Genomic DNA, 25736 nt, shown 5'->3' with positions numbered 1-25736 from the left:
GCCATAAAATGTTACCCAAATATGAGGAGTTATTTTCATCTCATTAAAACCATTATGCCATTCTCAATGCATGAAACTGCTTTTGGTGCATATGTAAAACATAGGAAATTCATTGAAAACACTTAAATGGTAAAATTGGTTCCCCTTGCCTCTTAAACTGCTGTCGGTCTGAGTCCCAACCCCAGGGGAGGTGTAGGTGGCTGTCTTCTGGTCTACTTCCAGAAGTGTTTCAGAAGCTGACCTTTCCCAGAAATGTAAACAAGCCCAGGAGCCTGGGAGAGCCAGGGAAACCTGATAGACCTGCTTTGCCAAGCTGATTTGTTCACCACCTGCTGGTAGGCTAAAAGGAACATTTCTATTCAAGATTCAGTAGGGAGCAATTTTCTCACAAAGTAAAAATAGTAGTCTTTCTCAAATAGTAGCTTCAAAAATAAAACTCGGGGTGCCAGTGGTATGAGAGAGAGCTGAGTAGTCTTGGTACACATCTTGAATTAGAATTCGATGGTGGGAAGTGATTGTTCATCTGAAGCCCCAGGAGCCAGGATGAATTGGCGTGCCCGGTATGTCACACTCAATCAGTGGCGGAGGCCATCAGAACGGGCAGTTGGCCTTTCTGCGGATCTTTTCCAGAGCTGCCGTGGCAGCTGTTGCTGTCCTCTGCCGATGTACCCTGCAAGCAGATGAGGCAAGAGGCAGCTTGCAGCTTCTCTCTCCAACCCTGGCAGCCATCTGTCCACACAGGGCAGAGGGAAGTCTGCAACCCTTAAATAAAAGCCTTGGACTACTTTGTGCATCCCTGAAGCTCTCGTTGTAGTGAGCAGCATACAGATTATTAGGCTGTGGCAACTGCTGTGATAGAGGCAGGTTATCTCTGCCCGTTTATGGGGTCTGTGATGACGTTTTACTGGAAGAAATCAATTGAGAAGCTTAAGACGTAGAATAGAAAGTGGGGGAGAGATGGGACCGGTGCCGTGGTGCACTAGGTTAATCCTCTGCCTGCGGCACTGGCATCCCATATGGGTGCCGGTTCTAGTCTCAGTTGCTCCTCTTCTGGTCCAGCTCTCTGCTGTGGCCTGGGATAGCAGTAAAAGATGGCCCAAGTCCTTGGGCCCCTGCACACACATTGGGAGATCGGGAAGAAGCACCTGGCTCCTGGCTTCGGATTGGCGCAGCTCCGGCCGTTGCAGCCATTTGGGGAGTGAACCAATGGAAGGAAGACCTTTCTCTCTGTCTCTCTCTCTCTCACTGTCTGTAACTCTACCTGTCAAATAAATAAATAAATAAATATTAAAAAAAGAAAAAGTGGGGGAGAGAGAGGTGAAATTTGTGGCAGACAGGGTCTAGTTACAGGATACAGAACCCACTCTAGCCATCTTGCACAGAAATGGAGTTAATTGTAGAACATTAATGTGCTTCAAGTCAGTGGAAGGACTAGGGGTGGACTCTGGGCTAGACTTTCAGGAGGGAATCAAATCTTCTACGTTCAAAATTTAGTGCCAAAATTGAAATACAAAAATCAAACTTCCATTGTTGCCCATGCCACAGGACCGGTCTGCTCCAAGGGTCCAAGCCTTGGGGCAGAAAATGCAACATCTCTACAGTCATCCTTGTTATGAGCAAAAACAGAGGGGAAGGAAGGCGTCCTCTGCCTTCCATATCTTTCCTGAGGGTTGCATCTCCACTGTAGCTTTCAGAGCCTGGGAAATGTAGATTTTAACGCTTTTCATCTCTACAATAAAGGAATGCAATTAAGTAAACGTAGGTAGGGATGGATCCTGAACAAGGCAACCCACAGAAACACTATATGGTTTCATTAAAATATAGATTTTAAGGCCGGCACCGTGGCTCAATAGGCTAATCCTCCACCTTGCGGCGCCGGCACACCAAGTTCTAGTCCTGGTTGCCCCTCTTCCAGGCCAGCTCTCTGCTGTGGCCAGGGAGTGCAGTGGAGGATGGCCCAAGTGCTTGGGCCCTGCACCCCATGGGAGACCAGGGGAAGCACCTGGCTCCTGCCTTCGGATCAGCACGGTGTGCCGGCCGCAGTGCGCCGGTCGCAGCGGCCATTGGAGGGTGAACCAACGGCAAAGGAAGACCTTTCTCTCTGTCTCTCTCTCACTGTCCACTCTGCCTGTCAAAAATTAAAAATTAAAAAAATATATAGATTTTAAGAAGATAGCTAAGGCCGGTGCCGTGGCTTAACAGGCTAATCCTCCACCTTGCGGTGCCGGCACACCGGGTTCTAGTCCCGGTCGGGGCGCCGGATTCTATCCCGGTTGCCCCTCTTCCAGGCCAGCTCTCTGCTATGGCCCGGGAAGGCAGTGGAGGATGGCCCAGGTCCTTTGGCCCTGCACCTGCAAGGGAGACCAGGAGAAGCACCTGGCTCCTGGCTTCGGATCAACGAGATGCGCCGGTCGCAGCGGCCATTGGAGGGTGAACCAACGGCAAAAAGGAAGACCTTTCTCTCTGTCTCTCTCTCTCACTATCCACTCTGCCTGTCAAAAAAAAAAAAAAATAGCTAAGCAGATAAAGGTACTGTTAGCACTATATATTTTACATTAGTAATGATGGCTACTATATTTTTAACTTCTGTTAACTGTTGATTCCCTATTTCTGTGTTATTAGAATCTTCTTTCCCTGCGCTTTGAGAAACATGCCTGTAAATTGGTCTGGCTGCCTTGTAGCCAATGGTATTTTGTTCCTCATCTAGTTCCTCTCTGAGTCTTTAGTGCTTCTCCAGTTCGAGCCGCCTCTGCTTTCTCCAGATCATGCGTTGTTGGCCACTCTGGCACATACCTCAGCTCTCGCCCACCGGCGGGTGCCAGCAGATCTCACTTTAAGGCTGTCACCAGAGAGAAGTTGTGGGGTTCTTGTCTTCACGCAAAAAGGAATTCAGGCATGAGACAGAGAGCAAAGTAACAATGTTTTATTGGGGACAGGGTGTCTGTCAGAACAGAAGGGATGGAGGGAGAGTGCCCAGTCACTCGGACTGGGGAAAAGCGAGGTTACATGGTTAAATGGAGAGAATGTGGTGGGCCAGGCAGGCGGCTCAGCAGAGAGCTGAGTGTGCAGTCTTTGTTTAGCCTCCTGATTTTTAAGGGAGTCTCTTTACCCTCTCCCCCTTCTCCAGGACAAAGAGAAATTCCTCCCCAGGTTTGTTATCAGACAGAGGGAGTCATACTGGCCTGGGCCAAGGGCTCCTCTAGGGTGCCTGCTGTGGAGAAAGATGTGTATCCGGCCAGGTAGCTTTCCCATGGGGGAAGCAGGACCCCTGGCAGGTCATCAGGGTCTGGGCAGGGCTTTGAAATGCAGATGCTGCACTATGTAGATGTGGGTCTCCTCAGGCCCTCCTCATATACTCCTAGGCTGACTTCCTGCCTAGCAAGGCTAGCGTTCCTCTTCCTCAGCCTCACTTCTCTTTCCCAGGTTCTGACAAACTCACCATTCCCTTCCCCTGTTGCCCAGTTTCTTTCTCTCTCAGTTGTCCTCCGTGAGAAGAACTGGCCTTCTGACCTGATTTTGCATCTTGGGATGCTGGAAGTCACGAAATTACCTAACATGGCAAATCAATTTTTACCAAGATTTGGGGACAAAAACGCTGTTTTTAGATCAAATAAATACAAGCAGTCTGCAAAACACTCATGGGAGGGCAGGCATTGTGGCACAGCAGATTAAGCCGCCCCTGGGATACCTGCATCCCTTATCGGCTGCCCAAAATCAATGCCCACATCTGCTTCTGATCCAGCTTCCTGCTGACACACACTCTAGGGGGCAGCAGGCAATGGCTCAAGTACTTGGGTCTCTGCCATCCATATGAGGGACCCAGTTTGAGTTTCAGGTTCTTGCTTTTAGTATGGCTCATGTCCAGTTCTTTCAGGCATGTTGGGAAGTGAACCAGAAAATGGAAGATACCTCTCTATCGCTCCCTCTCACTTTCCCTCTTCTTCTCTCCCTCTTTTTCTTTCTCTCTGTTTATCTCTCCTCCCTCTTCCCTCTTTCCCTCTGTCTATTACACTGCCTTTCAAATAAATAAAAGTAAGCAAACTTTTTCAAAATTCAAAAAAAAAAAAGCTAATGGAAAATGCCTACTGTAAAGAAGTTATACATGGATTTCTAAATTTTTTTTACCAAAATAAAATCTTTCAATTCCATTTTCCATGAACTTTTTGAAATGCCCTCACTTGACTGTATTATGAATATGATTAAAAATATCTTCATGAATGTGTAAGATAAAATATAAGCCTGCTATTCCATGTTGTGCTTTTTGTAGCTCAGGCAATGGGAACTTCCACACTTCAAAATGTAATATTTTCTCTGGATTGTTATTGCTTTGGGGGGAAGTTTGAATTGCTCTACTCTAATAGAAATTCTTTTGGTTGAAGAAAATATGGGGGCTAGTGCTGGAGCTTAGCAAGTTAAAGTTGTGGCCTGGAGTGCCAGCATCCCATGTGAATGCCAGTTCAAGTCCTCGATCCAGCTCCCTGCTGATGTGCCTGGGAAAGTAACAGAAGATAGCCAAGTCCTTGGGCCCTTGCTGCTCAGGTGGGAGACCCAGATAGAATTCCAGGCTTCTGGCTTCGCCCTGGCCCAGCCCTTGCCATTGCGGCCATTTGGAAAGTGAACCAGCAGATGGAAAGCTCTATCTTTCCTTCTCCCTGTCATTCAAAATAAATCTTTTTTTTAATATTTTATTTATTTATTTGAAAGGTAGAGTTAGACAGTGAGAGACAGAGAGAAAGATCTTCCATCTGCTGGTTCACTCCCTAAATGGCCACAATGGCCAGAGCCAAGCCTACCTGAAGTCAGGAGCCAGGAGCTTCTTCTAGGTCTCCCACGTGGGTGCAGGGGCCCAAGTACTCAGGTCACCTTCCACTGCTTTCCCAGGTCATAGCAAAGAGCTGGATTGGAAGTGGAGCAGCTAAGACACAAACCAGTGCCCATATGGGATGCCAGCACTGCAGGCAGAGGATTAACTTACTGCACCACAGTGCCGGCCCCTCAAAATAAATCTTAAAAAAAAAAAAAAAGTTCCTCTGGATCACATAAATGTATTTAAGACACACTTCTTTTTCTTGTGTTCTTTTGCTTTTCTCTTTTTCTGTAATCTTGACATTCATAGCATTTTAGAACAGAAGTTACCTGTTATCTAGCTAAGCAGCACCATTCCCAACCTCCTTGTACTTTTGGGTCTTTGCTTGAGCTATTCTCTAGTCTAAAATGTTTGCAGAGACCTATCTGCTGCTACAACTGTCCTTCCAAGGCTTAGTTCATAAATGTGCCCCAGAAAGAAGTCTCCTCTCCCGTTTCCTTGCACTTTATGGGATGATGGAAAATGCTGGATTGAAAGGCAAATAATAGAACAGAACTGCAAAGGCCTAGACTTACAGAGTCAGAAGACCGGTTATCAGTCAGCTCTGCTATGAACATCATGTCTGACCTTGGGTGAGGTCTGTCGGGGACACAGCTTCTCCAACTGTAAAACCGGGATTACTATACTTATACCTCCTAAGATGTTGTAAGGATTTGAAATAAATGCTAACAGGTAACAAAATATCATGTACTGTGTGCCAGGTGCTATTCTAAGTACTTCACAAGCATTAACTCATTTTATCCTTAAACAATCCTATCTATTCCTATACTATAGAGTAAAAGAACACTGAGGTACTGAGAAATTAAATTGGTTGAGCATATATTTATGAAATGCTGCCATGCTGGCTCCAGGTCCGTACTCTAAACTGTGTCTTCTGCTGCCTCTTCTGCAGGGTTAATGAAAGTGAAAACGGGGTACTGTGCTGGGAGCTGCTTCCAGCGCATTCTTCTTTTTTGATACCTGAAAGTTCATTCACCCCTGCTATGTTCTATTTCAGGGAGTCCCTTGACAGAGCGGAAAGTTCCAGTACCCAGTTGTTGTGTATCCTTTGCAACAGCTGATGAGCCATCACCCATATACACCCCCGTGGTTGGAAACACAGATTCCCCTATCTGGAATTTTCAGCAGCAATCAAGGTTTGTATTTTCTGATGCTCTGTTGGCCTTCCAGAATCTAGTTTTTGTTCCATCCAGGTGATAAACTCAGCAAGGACTATAACAGACACAACAATATTTGAGCAGGCCTGGAAAATTCTAATCCAAGCAATTTTTTTAATTCTAGTTTTTGTGAATTCACAGCTAATTGTAGCTTAAAAGTGTTGTAGTAGTGTTTTTAACCCTGCTCAATAGAGCTGAAAAATTAATTCAGTGAGGGCTTCTTAGTTGCACAGCTCTGTTCTAGGCACTGGAATTAAGATAGTCTCTGCCGTTGAAGAGGTCATGGTCTACCTGGGAGGAAATACAAATTAAAAATTACAATCAAGTGTCCAAAGAAAAGTGGAAAAGATGCTGGTGGAGAGCTCAGAGAAAAAAGATGATCTAGGACAACCTGAAAGTTGAGGGAAGGATTCATAAATAAGTCACTTCAGCTAAGCAGTGAGGAAGGCATATGAGATACCCATGTGGGAAGCACATTCCAGGCAGAGGGCACTCATCTCATGTGAATAACTTGTATAGCATCTCTGGGCCGTAGAATTCTCGTCTGTAAAGCGGAGATAATTTTTTAGGATTGCTGTGAGGTCCAAATTAGAGACACTCAGGGAAATTACCTCATGGTACATACTAGGTATACAGCCAACGTTAGCCCTCCTATGAATGGTTCCAAAAATGTTTGGCTGCACCTGACTGAGTCTCAGCAGTTACTCAAATAGTCAGTGATTTGTAATTTGAGAAGCAGGCCTCTGTCAGGAGCTAGAACTGCAGTAAAAACTCAGCTCTATCTGTGGTGAGCTAGCGGAAATTAAAGAAATTATGGCCAGCATGGTCAGGGTACTTTATCTAAAATATTAAATCTGCCTCCAAAGGCAGGAAGCAGTTGAGCCTCTAAGTGGAGGTGATCTGTTCATTCACGACCTGATGTAATGACAAAACTTGACAAATTTGGTGAAAGGCTATTAGCAGGCTTCCAATCATAACCCTTGACTTCACAGTTGAGGAGACAATCATTACATAGTTTATTGGTAATAGTAACAGAATTAGAAGAAAAAATGAGTAGTGATGCCATTTTCAGTTCCTTTGTCTCAAAATTCTTTCATCTGATCCTCCTTGCAGTTTGTAGGTAGGTAATATCCCCTTTAGCAGGTCCAACGGCAAGGGTCTGTTAAAAGTTCATGGAAAGTGCGCATAATGAAAAACTTATATGTGGGTTTCAAGATTTTTTGTACCAAAATGGACTTATCTTTTAATTGCATTTTTCCATGAACTCTTTGAAGTACCCTCACAGGAGAACCAGGGTTCAGAAAGTCACTCAGGTGATAATACTAGAGACGAGCTTCAAAGGTGAGTCTTTTGACTACCAGCTACAGCACCAGTCTCTGACACAGTAATTCTTTCACTGGAGCACATTGGCCTTGAAAGTGGGAGGCTGTCTTCAGTTCTCCATTGGTGGTGGGAAAACGAAATTAAGCCTCTTGATTTCCCTGGACCTCGATCTTCTAGACCTGCAGCAGTGGTGCCTGTTGTAACTTTCCAGAACTTTGCAATTTAAAACTAATCCACTTCAGGGGCTGGCGCTGTGGCGTAGTGGGTAAAGCCACCACCTGCAGCTCCGGCATCCCATATGGGTGCCAGTTTGAGTCCCGGCTGCTCCATTTCCAATCCAGCTCTCTGCGATGGCATGGGAAGGTAATAAAAGATGGCCCAAGCTGGCGCCACGGCTCAACAGGCTAATCCTCCGCCTGTGGCGCTGGCATCCCGGGTTCTAGTCCCGGTCAGGGCGCCAGATTCTGTCCCAGTTGCTCCTCTTCCAGTCCAGCTCTCTGCTGTGGCTCGGGAGTGAAGTGGAGGATGGCCCAAGTGCTTGGGCCCTGCCCCTGCAAAGGAGACCAGGAGAAGTACCTGGCTTCTGGCTATGTATTGGCGCAGCGCGCCTGCTGTGGCAGCCATTTGGGGGGTGAACCAATGGAGAAGGAAGGCCTTTCTCTCTGTCTCTCTCTCTCACTGTCCACTCTGCCTGTCAAAAAATAAAAACTAAAATAGAAGATGGCCCAGTCCTTGGGCTCCTGCACCCACATGGGAGACCTGGAAAAGGCTCCTGGCTTTGGATTGGCACAGTATGGGCCGTTGTGGCCAACTGGGGAGTGAACCAGCGAGGGAAGACCTCTCTCTCTCTCTCTCTCTCTCTCTCTCTCTCTCTCTGCCTCTCCCTCTCTCTGTATAACTCTGACTTTGAAATAAATAAATAAATAAATCTTTAAAAAAAACAAACAAACTAATCCACTTCATAGAAGGTACATTAGAGGTGCTCAGTAAATTCTATTTCACCTTTATCGGGTATTTATTTTGGGCACTTTATTATTTTGTTGCCTTGCCCTCTTCATGGTGTAGCATTGGAGTCAGGTAAACCGGGGTCACATCCCAGCCCTGGCACTTGCTGACTCTTAGATTATCTTTAAAAAAAAAAAAAAAGGATTTATTTATTTATTTATTTGAAAGGCAAGGTTACAGAGAGGAGAGGGAGAGACAGAGAGAGAGAGAGAGGTCTTCCATCCAGTGGTTCACTCCCCAACTGGCCGCAAAGGCCAGAGCTGCGCCAATCCAAAGCCAGGAGCCAGGAGCTCCCTCCGGGTCTCGCACGTAGGTGCAGGGGCCCAAGGACTTGGGCCATCTTCCACTGCTTTCCCAGGCCATAGGAGAGAGCTGGATCAGAAGTGTAGCAGCTGAGACTCGAACTGGCATCCATATGGGATGCTGACACTGCAGGCAGCGGCTTTACCTGCTAAGCCACAGCGCTGACCCCTCTTAGATGATCTTAAACAAATTACTTTTCCTGTTTGAGCCAACTTCGTCATCTGTAACATAAGAATAATAATGCCCAGGTCATAGACAGATTAAATGCATATCTGGCCCAAGGTAGGTACTCAATGAACCTTCTCATACCCCTCCTCTCCCTTCTTACCATTCTTCCACCTTAATCTATACCCATTCCAGTAAAAGCATTCATTGCATGTTGAGGAGTTCCCTTCTCCTACCCCCTCCCTGTCTTAGAGAAGCAGAGGTTGAATGTGATAAATACGTTGCAGGGGGTGGCGTGGGGGTGCTGCATCAAGGGGGCCTGTTTTCAAGTCTTAGCAGGTTATTTCCCCTCTATGAGCTTCCATGCCTTCATTTTAAGGTGAAGATAAAAGTAAATCCTAGAAGATGATCACGAAGATGAAATAGGGTTGGCAGACTGCAAAATATTCTTTAAATCTGTTTTATGCTGCAGAATTTTCCTACACCAGTGATTTTTGGTGGTTTTTCTCCTCAATAGGCTATCGAAAGAACTTCTTCTGGACCCAAAGCAAACCCTAGTCTTCAAGGTTTGGCATAAAGGAGGTAAGAATTCTGTTCCATGAATATCTAGCTGATTATAAAAATGAGAGTACAATGCTTTTGTAACCAAGTGAAACTATGGCCCTGCTGTGCTGGGAATGCAGATACATGGTAGAAGGGTGATCCTATAGAGCGCCACCTTGTTCCCTTACGGAATTTGAATACTTAGCAGTCAGATCAGTTTGAGTCCCTGCCAAGTATAGAAACCCAAGTACATTTAAATTTTTCCCATTATATCTGTCAACCATTATGATATGTATCACACACCTTATATGAAATTCTGCCATCTGCTGACTCTGGTTTAGGAAGCAAGACCCGAGCAGTTTCCGGTGCACACAAGAGTAGAATCTGAGAGCTTGTCCTGCCTTGTGTTAACAACGTCCCTGAGAGGTGAGGTGCTGACATCATGATCCTTGGGCCTCGTCTGCTCAGCCACCGTTTATAAAGAGACGTAACAGCAGTGTAAAGAGCACTGACTCTGAAGCCAGACTTCTGCCCCTCACCGTTGCAGTGTGACCCTGCATGGATGGCTTAACTTCTCTGCCTCAGTTTCCATATCTGTAAAATAGGAATAATAATGCCTGGGGCTCTGCTATCATAAGGTTTGGGGAGAAGTAAATGAGAGCCTGACACTTAGTACATATCATATCCATTTTAGTGACTAGCAGTGGGCTGAGACACACATCTGTAATCTGGCAAGGTGAAAATGTCATCAGTCCAATTTTACAGACATAAAAACTGAAACCCAAGGATGGAAGTTTTGTGACTTGACTAGGGTTGTGTAAGCTGCTAATTTATAGTCAGGACGTGAAGGCATTTCTAACTGGCTCTGTAGCCTTCATTGTTTGTGCTTTACCATGCTGGTCAGACTGGCTGACTCACAAGAAGGAGGTGGTGAGTTCATCCAGCCATCTCACAGCTCAGATCTTGTCTCACTAAATCCCTGCTATAAATCGAGCCCCTTTAAGATTCCTGCCAGGGCCTGGTTTGCAGACCTTCAGTTGTTTTAAGTCACAGTGTTTTGTTTGCTAGAGATTCATTTCAGTGCTAACCCCAAAGCCTCTGAAAGACCCAAGAGAAGTCAACTTCCCTTTCTCTCACCTGTGCCTTCTGTTTGCGATGGCTGCTGTGAATCTTGTTTGGATGATTGGTTCTGTGCTATGGCCTCGCATTCACTTAGGGCCCCCACTACTCCCCAACCTCATAAACGCCACAGTAGCTGATCATAAATCCATTTCCTCTGAATCCACACAAGGAAAGCCTTTTGTATTTAGCAAGACTCTGCACTCCTCTTTTGCCTTTTCTTCTCTTCTCCCTAGAGTCTAAAGACAAAGATTGTCACGCAGACCAGAGCTCACCTTAATTTGGCACCTACTTTAGCAGGAAAAAAAGAATACGCTTTGATCTTATGCAGACCTGGGTTCAAATCATGACTGTGCTGTTTGCCAACAGTGTAACCCGAAGTAAATCACTTTTCCTCTTCACTCTTAACTTTATTTATAAAATTAGGATAATAGTGCTTGCCTAGCAGGGCTCCATGAGAATTAGAGATTCTGTATATAAAGTACTTGGCACATAACTGTGGTTAATAAATGGCAAATCCCCTCTCCTCCCCTCCCCTCCCCCAGTGTTAGTGTATGATGCATTCAGTGCCACCAGGACCGCGCACCAAGAACTACATGACTACAAGAACTCATGACTACTACTCTTGAAAATGTGCATTCCTTGATTTATTTAGCAAATGAAAATTCATAGCTATGTCAATATGGCTCAGCCTTTGATATTCAGTATATGAGAATAGAACCAGTACAAGGTAGGAACTTGTGGAGCGAAAGGGCCCTCCTTGTCCCAGCTTCTTTCATGTCAAAAATAAGAAATAAGGAGCAAAATGAGTATAAAAGTCATCACACAGTGGCTTTCTAATAAAGAAGGGAGTCTTCTCACTCACTTCTCACTAAGGGCAGCCCCTTATCATATAGAGCAAAGCCCAAGCTCATTTTGCACCCTGTAGTGGTTTCCCAAGGGGCTATTTGTCGTTGGTAAGTGTCACTCTGTTCTTATGTATAATGCATATGTATGTCCTACACACTTGGAAAATAGGTATAGGTGTCTTTTTGTATAAATAGGAAAGTGCAAATCCCTCATAATTATAATTTTGCAACCCACCGTCCTAAGGAAAATCCTGAGACATGGTAACCTAGTGGAGAGAACAACGGCTTCTTAAGCTTGGGAATGTTTCCTAATCACCTCTCTCAAGAGGGCAGAGCTCAGTGCTGCTAGTTTTCCCCTACTGTACAGAAAAGGAATTCATAACAGTTAAAGCCGGCTCTGGTCACCAGTCTCTCGCAGTCTCGTTACCTGTCTTCTGTGATAGCTTGGGAATCCACTAAACTCCCCCAGGCCCCTGAGTCACCTTCTCTGTGTTACGCCTCTAATCTCAGTGGCATGACAGGCCCAGCCATACTGTCCCACTCTTCTCTTTCCCCCACAGATGAGGAGAGGGTGATTGGCTTTGCCTCGGTGGACCTCTCCCCACTTCTCTCTGGCTTCCAGTTTATCTGTGGCTGGTACAATATCACAGACTTCAGTGGAGAGTGCCAGGGCCAGATAAAAGTTGCTATCTCACCTTTGGAGAATTTGATGCGCTTCAAAGAAGAAAGGCAAGCAAGACGTGGGGTAGAGACTACAGGATCACTGGTAGGTATCCTGATTGACACTCCTCACCAGAAAGGTTTCTACTGAGCAAAACGTCTGAGAAGATCTTTTGTGTTTGGTACTTTCCAGCTTATGAAACAAGCTATATATTTGTATCTGGTAACCATCTCCTGACCTAAACAAAGTGATGAAAATGCTCTGGAATGAAAAAGTAGTGATGGTTGCACCAACTCTCAATATACTGAAAACCAGTGAATTGGAACACTTTAAGGGAGTGAATTTTATAATGCTTGAATTGTATCTCTTTTTAACTAAAATAGTTGCAGTGTAGAATGTGAAACAGTATTAACTGAACTGGAGTGAATTTTATAATGCTTGAATTGTATCTCTTTTTAACTAAAATAGTTGCAGTGTAGAATGTGAAACAGTATTAACTGAACTTGTCCTAATTCTGTTGCATTAAAGTCATTGATCTTTCTTTAAAAAATAAAAAGAGAGGCTGGCATTGTAGTGCAGCAAGTCAGGCTACTGCTTGCAGTACCAGTGTCTCATATCCAGAAGGCCAGCGTGAGTCCCAGCTGTCTGCTTCCAATCCAGCTTCCTGATAATGCACACCTTAGAAAGCAGCAGATGATGGCTGAAGTACTTGGGTCCCTGCTACTCAATGTGGGAAACCCAGATGGAGTTCTGGCTCCTAACTTCAGCCTGGCCCAGCCCTGGCTCTTGCGGCCATTTGGAAGGTGAACCAGCAGATGGAAGATACCTCTCACTCTTGCTCTCACTCTGCTTTTCAAATAAATGAATAAGTCTTTTGAAAATAAATAAATAAATAAATAAATAAGGGGAAAAAAGGAAGAGGCAAATTGACAGTGATGAATTTAGACAACTCTTTGAAGAAATGTAACTCTAAAAGAAAAGAGAATTTTCCTTACTGTCCCAGGTAGGGGAACTCTATCAAGGTAAAGGCTGTTTTATTCATATTTCTTTCACTCACGTCTGGCCTAGGGTCTGGCACAGAGTGGACATCAGTAAATATTGAGTGAATATATTTATGAGAAAATGAGCAAGAGTTCATCAGTCCCTAATTAGGAAGATCATTTCTGCAGATCAATTCTGGTACTCATAAGACAAGAAACAGCTAGATTATCCCCACATATAAAGTAAATGTACAATTATGTCTAACCAGCAGCTCACAAGCTAGGAGGAACAAGAGCGTAAGTGTAAATAAAGCACTAAAATACAGTCTGATATCATAGTCTGTAAAGTAGAGATAATAGGGTTAGGCATGTAGCCTACCAGTTAAGACACCCATGTCCCATATCAGAGTGCCTGGGTTTGTTACCCATCTCTGGCTCCTGACTCCAGCTTCCTGCTAATTTAGATGCTGGGAGGCAGCAGTGGCTCAAGTGACTGAGTCCCTGCCAACCATGTGGGAGACCTGGATTGAGTTCTCAGCTTCAGCCCAGGTCCAGCCCAGCCTGTGGCCATTGCAAGCATTTGGAGCATAATGCAGCAGATGGGGTTTTCTCTCCTGCTCCCCCAACCCCCATGTGTCTTTTCAGCCTCTTAAATAGCAATAATGAGAGTACTTACCTCACAAGATTACTGAATAGTTTAAATGAGAAAATATATGTCGATTGCTTAACACAGTGTTCATCACATGAAAAATGCTTAGGAAATTATCTTAATACATACACAATAAACTTTACAAATTATATACTGCTTTGTTCCAAAAGCATGCGTGGTATCTAGTATACTGTTTTTCTCATTGCTTCTACAGATCCCAGTGTACAGTCCCTTTTCCTTCCCTGCCTCTGATATGTATGCGGCACTCCCCGGCTGCATCGCAAGATCAACTCCAGACCAGCCTGCTCACATCTCTTCAAAGGAACTTGATTTCTCCTCACCTAGGAAGTGAGTGATTTCTTGATGGAAGAAATGGGGTCAAAGGGTAGATGTGTGAGAACTGGCTCATCATCCCTCTCCTTCATTAGAGGAGGAAACTGGAGACAGGGAAAGAGCTTTGTTGATCTACCACAACCTCCCGGGAACCCTAAGATCCTATGAAAACAAAGTTTTCATAAAGATAGAATCTAGAATTTTTACTGCTATTGAAAGAATCACTTCAATGCAAGGGACACTTCCCTTTAGCCTTTTTGTCTAAACTCAGTCATCAGCCATGAGAGAAATAACTCTCTGTTCTTCCCCAGAACTGAAGTGGTTACTTTTCATAATTTTGGACCCATCCTTTCAGGAAGCTGTCCTTGGATCCAGGCTAGAGCATGTTCCACCCTGTCAAAGGATGGGATGTATGATTAAGTTGGCTTTTTCCACCCCTTGCTTCCAGGCCCTAGTGCTATTTGGCGTTCTCTCCGCCAGCATCTTTCCCACGCCTGTCTCTCAGTAGCCACTCTGACAACAGCAGTTACTGAGTAGACCCTTTATTCTAGGACGGACGCTGGGGTGCTGTCCATCTCCTTGAAGGTCGCTTCAGGGCTAAATCATCTTCACATATAAAGAAATCTCTGGCCTCCGTATAGAGGAAGCTTTGTGTCTGTTAATCATTAGACTGTGGGCCTAGATAGTTTTCCTGTTATCTATTTTGTAAGTATTAGTTTGACCATAGCCAGTGAGACGTATAGCAGGATGAGCATGTCCCTGGTACCCACTGTTCAGTAATTTTAAAAGCTCAAAGAAATGATTTGCCTTTTGTCCACTAAAAACGTCCCTGTGTTACCACTTCAGAAGGACCTCATCAAAATGTCATATTATAATCCAGTCATCCATGCAGGGGAAGGCTGTAATTCCCCTTCTAACCACCTCACCAGATTGATCCAGCTTTTTTGGCGGAGTGGCTCTGGGGTTGGATAGCGTTGGAATCCAAGTTGGACAGCTTTACCACTTACAAGCTAGATGTGACCTTAGGCTAATTACTTTAATTCTTTGAGCCTTAGCTTTCTCATTTGTTAAATGAAAATAATATATTACCTCAAGGTTCTTTGGAAGTATATGTAACAGGTGAGAACAGAAATAACTCATTTTTATGTGATTTATACATTTACACAATTTATAGCTGACTGAGTTTTTACAGTAACCTTAAGAGAAAGGTTTTATTATTCATTTTACAGGTGAAATGGCTAGAGTAGCACTTCCCAAATGTTTTGGTCTTTGTCTTTATTTATAATAAAAAAATTACAACTCAGAGGCCCATCAACAAATAGATGAATGGATAACCAAATTATGGTATGTCCATACAATGAAATGTTACTAAAAAATTTTTTTCACAAATCACTCATGTAATAAAATGATTCTCAAAATAATTATGCTGAAGGAGAGAAACTAGACAAAAATGAGTACATTGTATACCATCCCACTGATTTAAAATTCTGGGAAATGCATACTAACGTATCATGACCAAGCAGATCAGTGGTTACCTAGGGACAAGGCAAGACGAATGGAGTGGGAAGGAGGAAGGAGTTAGAAAAGGCAAGAAGAAGCTTTCAAAGTGATAAATACATTCATTTCCTTGTGGTTGTAGTTTTCTTGAATATATACATCTGTCAGCACTCACCAAAGCATTAGGTTTATGTGACAGGTATTACATGTCAGTTCTTAGACATTTCTACTTCATAACCTTTCTGTACTGTTAAAAATTATTGATGACTCCAAAGAGGATTGTTTATCTGGATTATATCTATCAATGTTTACCATATTAGAAGTTTAAACTGGGCCAGCGCCGAGGCTCAATAGGCTAATCCTGCGCCTGCAGCGCCGGCACACCGGGTTCTAGTCCCGGTCGGGGCGCCAGATTCTGTCCCGGTTGCCCCTCTTCCAGGCCAGCTTTCTGCTATGGCCCGGGAGTGCAGTGGAGGATGGCCCAAGTCCTTGGGCCCTGCACCCACATGGGAGACCAGGAGAAGCACCTGGCTCCTGCCTTCAGATCAGCGTGGTGCGCCGGCCGCAGCACGCTGGCCACAGCGGCCATTGGAGGGTAAACCAATGGCAAAAGGAAGACCTTTCTCTCTGTCTCTCTCTCTCACTGTCCACTCTGCCTGTCAAAAAAGAGAAGTTTAAACTGAGAAAATTTAAGAATATAATATGTAAAATAAATTGTATTTCTATACATCAGCAATGAATTAAAAAAAACTCCATTTACAGTAGCATCAAATAAAATAAAATACTTAGAATAAGTTTAACAAACGAAGTGCAAAATGTACTTTCTGAAACCTACATTACGTTGTAGAAGGAGATTCAAGAAAATCTGCGTTATATAGACATACTATGTCCATTATTAAAATGGCAGCATTCCTCAAGTCTACAGATTCAACACAATCCCTATCAATCCTTGCTGGCTTCTTTACAGCAATGGGAACGCTGGTGCTAATATTTATTTGGCAATGCAGGGCACACAAAATTGGCAAAACAGCCTTAAAAAGAAAAAGTTTCCAATTTCAGAATTTACTAGAAGGGCAGGCATTTGACTCAGAGGTTAAGATATTGGTTGGGGTGCCAGCATCTCATATTGGAATGCCTGGGTTTTAGTCCCAACTTCACTTACAATTCCAGCTTTCTGCTAATGCACACTCTGGGAAGCAACAGGTGATGGCTCACATACTTGGGTCCCTGTCACCCACATGGGAAACCTAGACTGAGTCCAGCCTCCTGGTTCCTGGCTTTGGCCTGGCCCAACCCAGCTGTTGCAAGCATTAGACAAGTGAACCATCAGATGAGGAACATCTCTCTCTCTCACTGTCTCTCTCTACTCCCTCTTTCTTCCTTTCAAATAAATCTTTTTAATGTTTTAAAGAATAAAATGTATAACAGAGAGAGAAGATGTCATTAAAGATGTTAGTAAAGATGAAGGCTAGAGCAGCAGACCATCCTCATCAATTTGAGAGGAAAAAATTGAGATGCTTCATTCCCTAATTGAAGAGAGCCAACAGTTAAAATAGCCAGTATCAAAGACATCTCTTTTTTTTTTTTTTTTTTTTTGACAGGCAGAATGGACAGTGAGAGAGAGAGAGACAGAGAGAAAGGTCTTCCTTTTGCCATTGGTTCACCCTCCAATGGCTGCCGCGGAAGGCGCGCTGCGGTCAGCGCACCGCACTGATCCGATGGCAGGAGCCAGGTGCTTCTCCTGGTCTCCCATGGGGTGCAGGGCCCAAGCACTTGGGCCATCCTCCACTGCACTCCCTGGCCACAGCAGAGAGCTGGCCTGGAAGAGGGGCAACCGGGACAGGATTGGTGCCCCGACCGGGACTAGAACCCGGTGTGCCGGCGCCGCAAGGCGGAGGATTAGCCTAGTGAGCCGCGGGGCCGGCCGACATCTCTTTTTTTTAAAATATTTATTTATTGAGGCCGATGCTCTGGCACAGTAGGTTAACCTCCTGGCCTGAAGCGCCAGCATCCCCTGTGGGTGCCAGTTCTAGTCCCGGCTGCTCCACTTCCAATCCAGCTCTCTGCTGTGTCCTGCAGGTGGCAGGTTTACCACAGCGCCGACCCTAAACACATCTTAATTGGTTGAGCTTACAGAATTCTGACCAAGAAGTTGAAGTGAGTGCCAAAACTGCAGACAAGAACAGAGCTTTTGATGGAAACCTTAACTAAGTGATATCAAGATCCTGAAGTGTTTCTTCAAAACATTGTAATAGAAGATGAAATGTGCCTTTACCAGGGCGATCCTGAAGACAACATAAGTTAGCCAATGGCTACTACAAGATGAAAGTGGGCCCGGCGCCATGGTGCACTAGGTTAATCCTCCACCTGCGGCACCGGCATCCCTTATGGGTGCCGGTTCTAGTCCCGGTTGCTCTTCTTCCAGTCCTGCTCTCTGCTGTGGCCTGGGGTAACAGTGGAGGATGGCCCAGGTGCTTGGGCCCCTGCCACCCGTGTGGGAGACCTAGAGGAAGCTCCTGGGTCCTGGCTTCGGATCAGCGCAGCTCCGGCTGTTGCAGCCATTTGGGGAGCGAACCAATGGAAGGAAGACCTTTCTCTCTGTCTCTCACTGTCTGTAACTCTCCCTGTCAAATAAATAAATAAAATATTTAAAAATAAATAAATAAATAAAAGATGAAAGTACTTTAGTAAAACAAAAGCAAACTGACCCAGAGCAAAAGTCTTCTGAACAAGGGCTGGCACTGTGGCGCAGTGGGTTGGCTTCAGATTGGCGCAGCTCCGGCCGTTGCGGCCATCTGGGGAGTGAACCAGCGGATGGAGGACCTCTCTCTCTGTCTCTACCTCTCTCTGTAACTCTGTCTTTCAAATAAATAAAATAAATCTTAAAAAAAAAAAAAAGTCATGGGAACAGTCTGTTGGAGATTCCCAAGGCATTTTGCCTGTTGACTTTCTGGGGGCTGAAGAATGGTAACTTCTGCTTAGTAAGAGAGTATTTTGAGAAAGTTAAGACAGCGTTCAGCAGGGGTCCTTCTCCACCACACAGTGCTCCTGCTCATTCCTCTGACCAACAAGGAGAGTTTGGTAGGAGTTCTGATGGAAACCATTAGGCATCCACCTCACAGTCTTAATCTGGCTCCTTCTCATTTCTTTTTGTTCCTTACTCTTAGAAGGTCTTAAGGAGCACCCGTTCTTCTCCAGTTAGTAACGTAAAAGAAGCCTGCATCCACATGGGTGAATTCCCAGACCCTCAGTTTTGGGCTGATATCACTGGTGTGTTTGAACATGATGGAGCTTCTGTTGAGAAAGTTTATATTTTCATTTTTATCTTTTTATTCCACACTTCCAAGAACTTTTTGAAGTCTCCTGTGGTTGCCTAGGCCTGGGAAGTTTGGGGGTGGGGGAGGATATGGAAAGATAACTAGTGGGTAAAGGGTTTATTTAGACATGGAAATGTCTAAAATTGATTGTATTGACAGTTACATAGCTGGATGTACCAAAAAAAAAAAAGTGAACTGTACATTTTAAATGAATGAATTGTATCAATAAAGCTGCTTTTTTTTAAAAAAAAAAAAAAAGGAGGACATTTCTGGGTCAAATTCTTGAGTATTATGTGTGAGATTTGTGCTGTAAATAAAAAGGAAAAGCCAAAGCTCAAAAGGAATGATTAAATAGATTAATACACATTTAATTCCTATAAGACTTGAAATATATAAAGGCTCCATACATGTTGTTCTTCTAGTTTCTTAAGATCTATGTTTTGGAAAAGTCACTTAGGCTATGATGTACAGAATAGATTTGAAGGGATGGTTAAGGCTGGAGGCAGAATTATTTGTGAAACATTTATAATCCAAGCAAGAGCTGGTGAAGCCAGACTGTAGTAGTAGTGGTAGGTTTACACTGCCGTTTCAGGAGAGTGATTTGTTTATCATCACATTAGGATTTTTCTCGTTGGCTGGGATTTATTCGCTGCCTTTTCTCTTTCTGTTTTGGACAGAAGCGGGACCACAAGAAGCCAGGCGTCACGCCATGAAGAGCACGTGCAGAACATCCGCCGGTTTCATGAGTTCCTGCAGCAGGGAGAGGCAGCCTTGCCAAATGATGACAAATCCACCACATCACCTCTGTCCTCCAACACCTCCATTCTGACTTCTCTCAGGTGAGACTGAGAAAAACCCAGGAACCCATGTGGAACACAAGGTGAATGGGTGGTGGCCACGTGCAGTGCGACATTTCGTCAGCTTCCACCATTCTCAGAGGTTCACTAGAAGGTTCTGTGCGCGTGCGTGTCAGGTGGGACCTGGAGCTGCATAGAATTCCTCATGGATGAAGCTGTCTCAGCTCAGGGTCTTCCATTCCTTTAGAGAGCTCTATTACCGACCCACCTACAAATACAGCAACTTTAGATGTTTCACCAAAAGTTAATAATAACTTCCCTCGGCCAGCACCGCGGCTCAATAGGCTAATCCTCCACCTTGTGGCACCGGCACACCAGGTTCTAGTCCCGGTCGGGGCGCCGGATTCTGTCCCGGTTGCCCCTCTTCCAGGCCAGCTCTCTGCTGTGGCCCGGGAATGCAGTGGAGGATGGCCCAAGTGCTTGGGCCCTGCACCCGCATGGGAGACCAGGAGAAGCACCTGGCTCCTGGCTTCGGATCAGCGAGATGCGCCGGCCACAGTGCACCTGCTGTGGCAGCCATTGGAGGGTGAACCAACGGCAAAGGAAGACCTTTCTCGCTGTCTCTCTCTCTCACTGTCCATTCTGCCTGTCAAAAAAATAAAATAAAATAAAATAACTTCCCTCACATCTGCACTGCCTCAAATATGCCTAATTCGGCCCACTGTCTTTTTTTTTTTTTCCAGATTTTATTTATTTATTTGAGAGGCAGAGTTACAAACAGTGAGACAGACAGACAGACAGAAAGGTCTTCCATCTGCTGGTTCACTCCCCAAATGGCTGCAACAGCCAGAGCTGTACCGATCCAAAGCCAGGAACTTCCTCCAGGTCTCCCACACGGGTGCAAGGGCTCAAGGACTTGGGCCATCTTTCACTGCTTTCCCAGGTCATAGAGAGCTGGACTGGAAGAGGAACAGCCAGGACCAGAACTAGTGCCCGTATGGGATGCCGGCGCCACAGGCAGAGGATTAACCTACTGCACCACAGCACCAGCCTCTGCCGACTGTCTTCATCCTCACAGCCGCTGACTTCTTCCAGACCAACATCCATCCTGTTAACACTTTCTGTCCCTCTCCCAGTTTAATTGGCATCTGAGTCAGTCATGATGAGAACTGAGCAGGCCATGAGAGATCAGGAGAATCGACCCTTGGTTATCTAGTGAGGAGTGTGGTGCGTAAGAATGAATTAGCTTCAGAGTCAAATAGATAGACCAGACCTGCGGTCCTGGCTCTGCCGTTCCCAGCATAGGAGATTGCCAGATAATTATAATGCAGGGTGGCAGAATCTGCTGGTTTCCTGGCCAGGGTAGGCATAGGAATGAGTAACACTCTAAGTTGGTCGTGGAAAGATTTAAAGAAGTCACATTGAACTGGTCTTTGAAGGAACAGGTCAACAAATGTGAAAGACATTCTGTGTAGAAATAACATGTGCCTGCAGCCTGGCGTTGTGACCTAACAGGTAAAGATGCCACCTGCAATGCTGGCTTCCCATATGGGCACCTGTTCGAGTCTCAGCTGCGTCACTTCTGATCCAACTCCCTGCTGTTGGCCTGAGAAAGCAGAAGATGGCCCAAGTGTTTGGGCCCCTGATATGCACGTGAGAGACCTGGAATAAACTCCTGGCTCCTGGCTTTGGCCTAGCCCCAGCCATTGTGGCCATCTGGGGAGTGAACCAGTGTATGCAACATCTCTCTTTCTCCTTCTCTTTCTCTCTCTCTATTGCTCTCTCTCTCTCTCCCCCTCTACCTCATATATTCAAATAAATAATAAAATAAAATCTCTTTTAAAAAAAGAAAAAGATATAGCATGTGCCAAGCCGCAGAGGCATGAAGCAGCAAGTCACCTTTGGGAAAATACCAATAGTACAGATAGGAAAAAGGTGAACATAAAATGCAAGGTGGGTCAGCCTGCAGCAGGGCCTTGAATGTCAGTCTAAGAGTTTGACTATTTATTTATTTACTTAAGATTTATTTATTTATTTGAAAGGCAGAGTTATAGAGAGAGAAAGGGAGAAATTAGAGAGCAGTGACTTGATCAGCCCTTGTCCTGACTGTCAGGGAACAGCTTACTATTTTATTCTTTTTAGTATTTTCTTTTTCTACTTAATACCATTGGTTGAACTCTTAACACAGTATTATTCTTAGGTGTTTAAATTCAATTGAAAATTGATCCCTGTTAAAAATAAAAGTGGGAATAAGGGAGGGAGGAGATGTACAGTTTTGGCACACGTTCCCTTGGACTTACCCCTAAGGATAAAGCTAAAAACTTGCCATGGGACTCCAGATTCCATTAAGTTGTCAGGTAACAATACCATCTTACTAGTTAAAGTGATCAATTTAAGTTCATAACTGATCATAAAGATAGGATTAAGTGTCAAAGGGATCATATTAATAAGACCAAATGTCTGCTAATAATAATAGATAGAATTAAAAAGGAGAGAACCATCCAACATGGGAAGCGGGCCACGCAGAAGACTCATAGAATGACAAATGCCCTAAACAGCACTCTAGCCTCAGAATCAGCCCTTAAGACATTTGGATCTGGCTAAAAAGCCCATGAGAGCATTTTAGGCATGGAAAGCCAAGACACTGTAGCAAAAAATGACCTACATGAAAGATCTCTGTGAGTGAGATCCCGGTGGAAAGAAGGGGCCATCAAAAAAGGAGGTACCTTTCTTTAAAGGAAAGAGAGAACTTCCACTTTGATTATGGCCAAATAAAAATATCAATTTTTAAATCAACATCAAGAATCACTGTGCACTTACTCCCCATGTAGGACCTCTGTCCTTAATTAGTTGTACTATGAGAATTAACGATAAAACTAGTCTTTAACAGTACTTTACACTTTGTGTGTCTGTGTGGGTGCAAACTGTTGAAATCTTTACTTAGTATAGAGTTGATCTTCTGTATATAAGATAATTAAAATGAATCTTTTTTTTGACAGAGTGGATAGTGAGAGAGAGACAGAGAGAAAGGTCTTCCTTTTTGCTGTTGGTTCACCCTCCAATGGCCGCCGTGGCTGGCGCGCTGTGGCCAGCGCATCACGCTGATCCGAAGGCAGGAGCCAGGTGCTTCTCCTGTTCTCCCATGGGGTGCAGGGCCCAAGCACTTGGGCCATCCTCCACTGCCCTCCCGGGCCACAGCAGAGAGCTGGCCTGGAAGAGGGGCAACCGGGACAGAATCCGGCGCCCCGACCAGGACTAGAACCTGGTATGCCAGTGCCACAAGGCGGAGGATTAGCCTATTGAGCCGCGGCGCCAGCCAAAAATGAATCTTTTTTAAGAATTATTTTATTTATTTGAAAGACAGAGTTACAGAGAGAGGTAGAGCCAGAGAGAGAGAGAGAGGTCTTCCATTTTGCTGGTTCACTCTCCATATGACTGCAACAGCCAGAGCTGAGCTGATCCAAAGCCAGGAGCCAGGAGCCTTCTCCAGGTCTCCCACACAAGTGCAGGGGCCCAAGGACCTGGGCCATTCCCCACTGCTCTCCCAGGCCATAGCAGAGAGCTGGATTGAAAGTGGAGTGAATCTTAATGAAGACTGAGATGTGAGAGGGAGTAGGAGGTGGGACAGTTTCGGGGTGGGAGGGCGGGTATGGGGAGAAGAACCGCTATAATCCAAAAATTGTACTTATGAAATTTGTATTTATTAAATAAAAGCTTTCTATTTAAAAAAGTTTAAGGGAGTGATAACCTAACAATTTGGGAAAATGGACTTTTTGAAAAGGAGAAATAACCTTTAAGGTTGCAACCTTAAAGGGTGAATAGAACAGAGGTAGAGCAGAGAGTAGCTTGATTTGGTGAAGGTGTAGGGTCTTGGATTCTCATCTGAGTAGCTACATGCTACTTACTAGTACTTATCCTGGATGAATCCTGTCAGTTCTCTGAGCCTCAAGCTCCTTATTTGTAAAATAGGAACTACTGATCTCATCTGCTCAGCTGAGCATTAAAAAGATGTTTTTGGCAGCATAAACATAAAATCCTATGCAACTGAAAGTTATTGTGATTTCTCATTGGAGAACCAGGAGAATAAACTTTGCCCTATAAAGTTTTTGAACAGAGAAGTATTTTTTTTTTAAGAATTTTTTTCTTTACAAGATAGAGCTACAGAGAGAGGGAGAGACAGAGAGAGAGGTCTTCTATCTGCTGGTTCACTCCCCAAATGGCTACAACAATCAAGGCTGAACTAGGAGCCAGGAGCTTCTTCCAGGTCTCCCACGCAGGTGCAGGGGCCCAAGCACTTGGGCCATCCTCTGCTGCTTTCCCAGGTGCATTAGCAGGGAGCTGGATCAGAAATGGAGCAGCCAGGACATGAACCAGCACCCAATGTGGGTTGCTGGCCCTGCAGATACTTGCATAACCCACTGTGTCACAGCACCTACCCCACAGAGATGGGAAAACTGACCCTAGTGATTTCCCTAGTTAGGGAAACTGACTTTTTTTAAAGTCACTTATTTGTGTCCATTTGTCCATTCAACATCATTTATTTTGTGTCAAGTGCTATCCTGGATGCAGTAGATATAAAGGAATCAGCACAGAGCTCACAGTACATCAGGGGAAATAGATGTGAAAGAAGCAACATGAGGGGCTGGCATTGTGGTGTATTGGGTAAAGCTGCTGCCTGCAGGTCTGGCATCCCATATGGGTGTGAGTTCAAGTCCCAGCTGCTCCACTTCCAATCCAGCTCTCTGCTGTGGCCTGGGAAAGCAATAGAAGATGGTCCAAGTCCTTGGGCCCCTGCACCCTTTTGGGAGACCCAGAGGAAGCTCCTGGTCCCTGCTTTGGATTGGCACAGCTCTGGCCATTGCAGCCATTTGGGTAATAAACCAGTGGCTAGAAGACCTCTCTGTCTGTCTGTCTGTCTCTCTCTCTCTCTCTCTCTCTCTCTCTCTGCATCTGCCTCTCTGTAACTCTGCCTTTCAAATTAATATTTTTTTAAAAATGTTTCTAATCTCCATAAATGACCCTCTTGTCTTCTTTCCCCCTTTTTGTTTATAGGAAGAATATGAGTGAGCTAGATCAGATCCAGCGGTACTTCAGTCAGAAGCTCACCAAGCCCTTCCTACCCCTCAGCCCTCAGACTCCTACCACCATCTCAGAGTGCCAGGAGAGCCCCAGGGACAATGCTGGGCCAGGAGCCAGCCGCCTAGACCCTGAGAGCAAGTGCATCCTGGAGAAATCCAACAACCTGGTGTTGCAAGTCAGCTCCTTGATCACGGGTACGGCTCAGGGCCTTTCTGCTTGCGGTCTGGTCACTAGATGCCACTTCAAAAAGCAGTTGAATATCTGCCCTTAGACAAGTCCCTGTGACAGAGACCATTGGATTTCACCATCTTCCCTTTTTCTTCTGTTAACTACCTTCCTTTTAACAGAAGGCTCAAAGTAGTATGGCAGAGGAACATGGGGGCAGTGGAGGGAACCTTGACTGCGAGGCAAGAGGCCTGGGACCTTGGTGGGTCTCTGGCACAGACTTGCTGTTTGACTCTGAGCGTATCTCCCTTCTTGACCTCTGGTTACTCAGCCAGAGGAGCAGGGGGCATGGATTAGATGAGGGGGGAACACAGAAGCTATAGCCACCATGCCAAAGCCCTCCCCTGCAGTAGAGATTTGAACCTAACATTTTCTGGCTATAAAGCCTTGCCTCTCCGACGCTCCCTGCTCCCTCCGTTTTCTCTGTAAACCTGCTGTGCTTATCATCTGGGTAATTGATATTTCTTGGCTTTTATTTTCCAAGTAAAATAGATAGCTTTAGTAACTCATCAAATAGGTAAATAAGTGGATTCTCATTTTGGTTTCTAATATAGGTAATGAATGAAGTAACTGGAATCATGACCATGCCCGCCAGGACTCCCAGCTCCCAAGAACTCCTGAGCAGGAGCAGATAGTCTCAAAGCGTTTCCACTGATGTATCCACAGCTATACATAGATTAGATTTTGGCCCTCTGATACTAGAATAAAGTACTAGAAATTGTCCTGCCTTGAATATAGTTTCACTGGCTCTCAGGTGGATTAACTGTCTTTAAACTGTGTTCAAATTCTGATTGCACGAGTACTTCTGAAGCGAGAGGCTGGTGTGGGAAACAGGTGGTCTGTGGCCCTGCCTTGTAGTAAGAGTGAT

The 25736-nt window shown here is 44.9% G+C and overlaps 1 protein-coding gene across 4 annotated transcripts in view; it reads left to right on the top strand.

The window, feature by feature from the left end:
* C2CD3 (C2 domain containing 3 centriole elongation regulator) overlaps nt 1-25736 on the top strand; it is a 128017-nt gene that overhangs the window by 86442 nt on the left and 15839 nt on the right. For 3 of the 4 annotated variants that reach the window (XM_062196702.1, XM_062196700.1, XM_062196701.1), the window contains 6 exons: nt 5865-6003; nt 9338-9402; nt 11891-12096; nt 13835-13968; nt 19445-19606; nt 24617-24837. In XM_062196702.1, coding sequence (XP_062052686.1) covers nt 5865-6003; nt 9338-9402; nt 11891-12096; nt 13835-13968; nt 19445-19606; nt 24617-24837 — 927 coding nt within the window. Of the gene's footprint in view, nt 1-5864; nt 6004-9337; nt 9403-11890; nt 12097-13834; nt 13969-19444; nt 19607-24616; nt 24838-25422; nt 25731-25736 lie in introns of those variants that run through there. The other variant, XM_062196703.1, reaches the window with a different exon arrangement.

The sequence above is a fragment of the Lepus europaeus genome, chromosome 7 (assembly GCF_033115175.1).
Source record: "Lepus europaeus isolate LE1 chromosome 7, mLepTim1.pri, whole genome shotgun sequence".
NCBI lineage: Eukaryota > Metazoa > Chordata > Mammalia > Lagomorpha > Leporidae > Lepus > Lepus europaeus.
The sequence above is the reverse complement of the archived record's forward strand: the minus strand, read 5'-3'. Positions and strand labels throughout refer to the sequence as shown.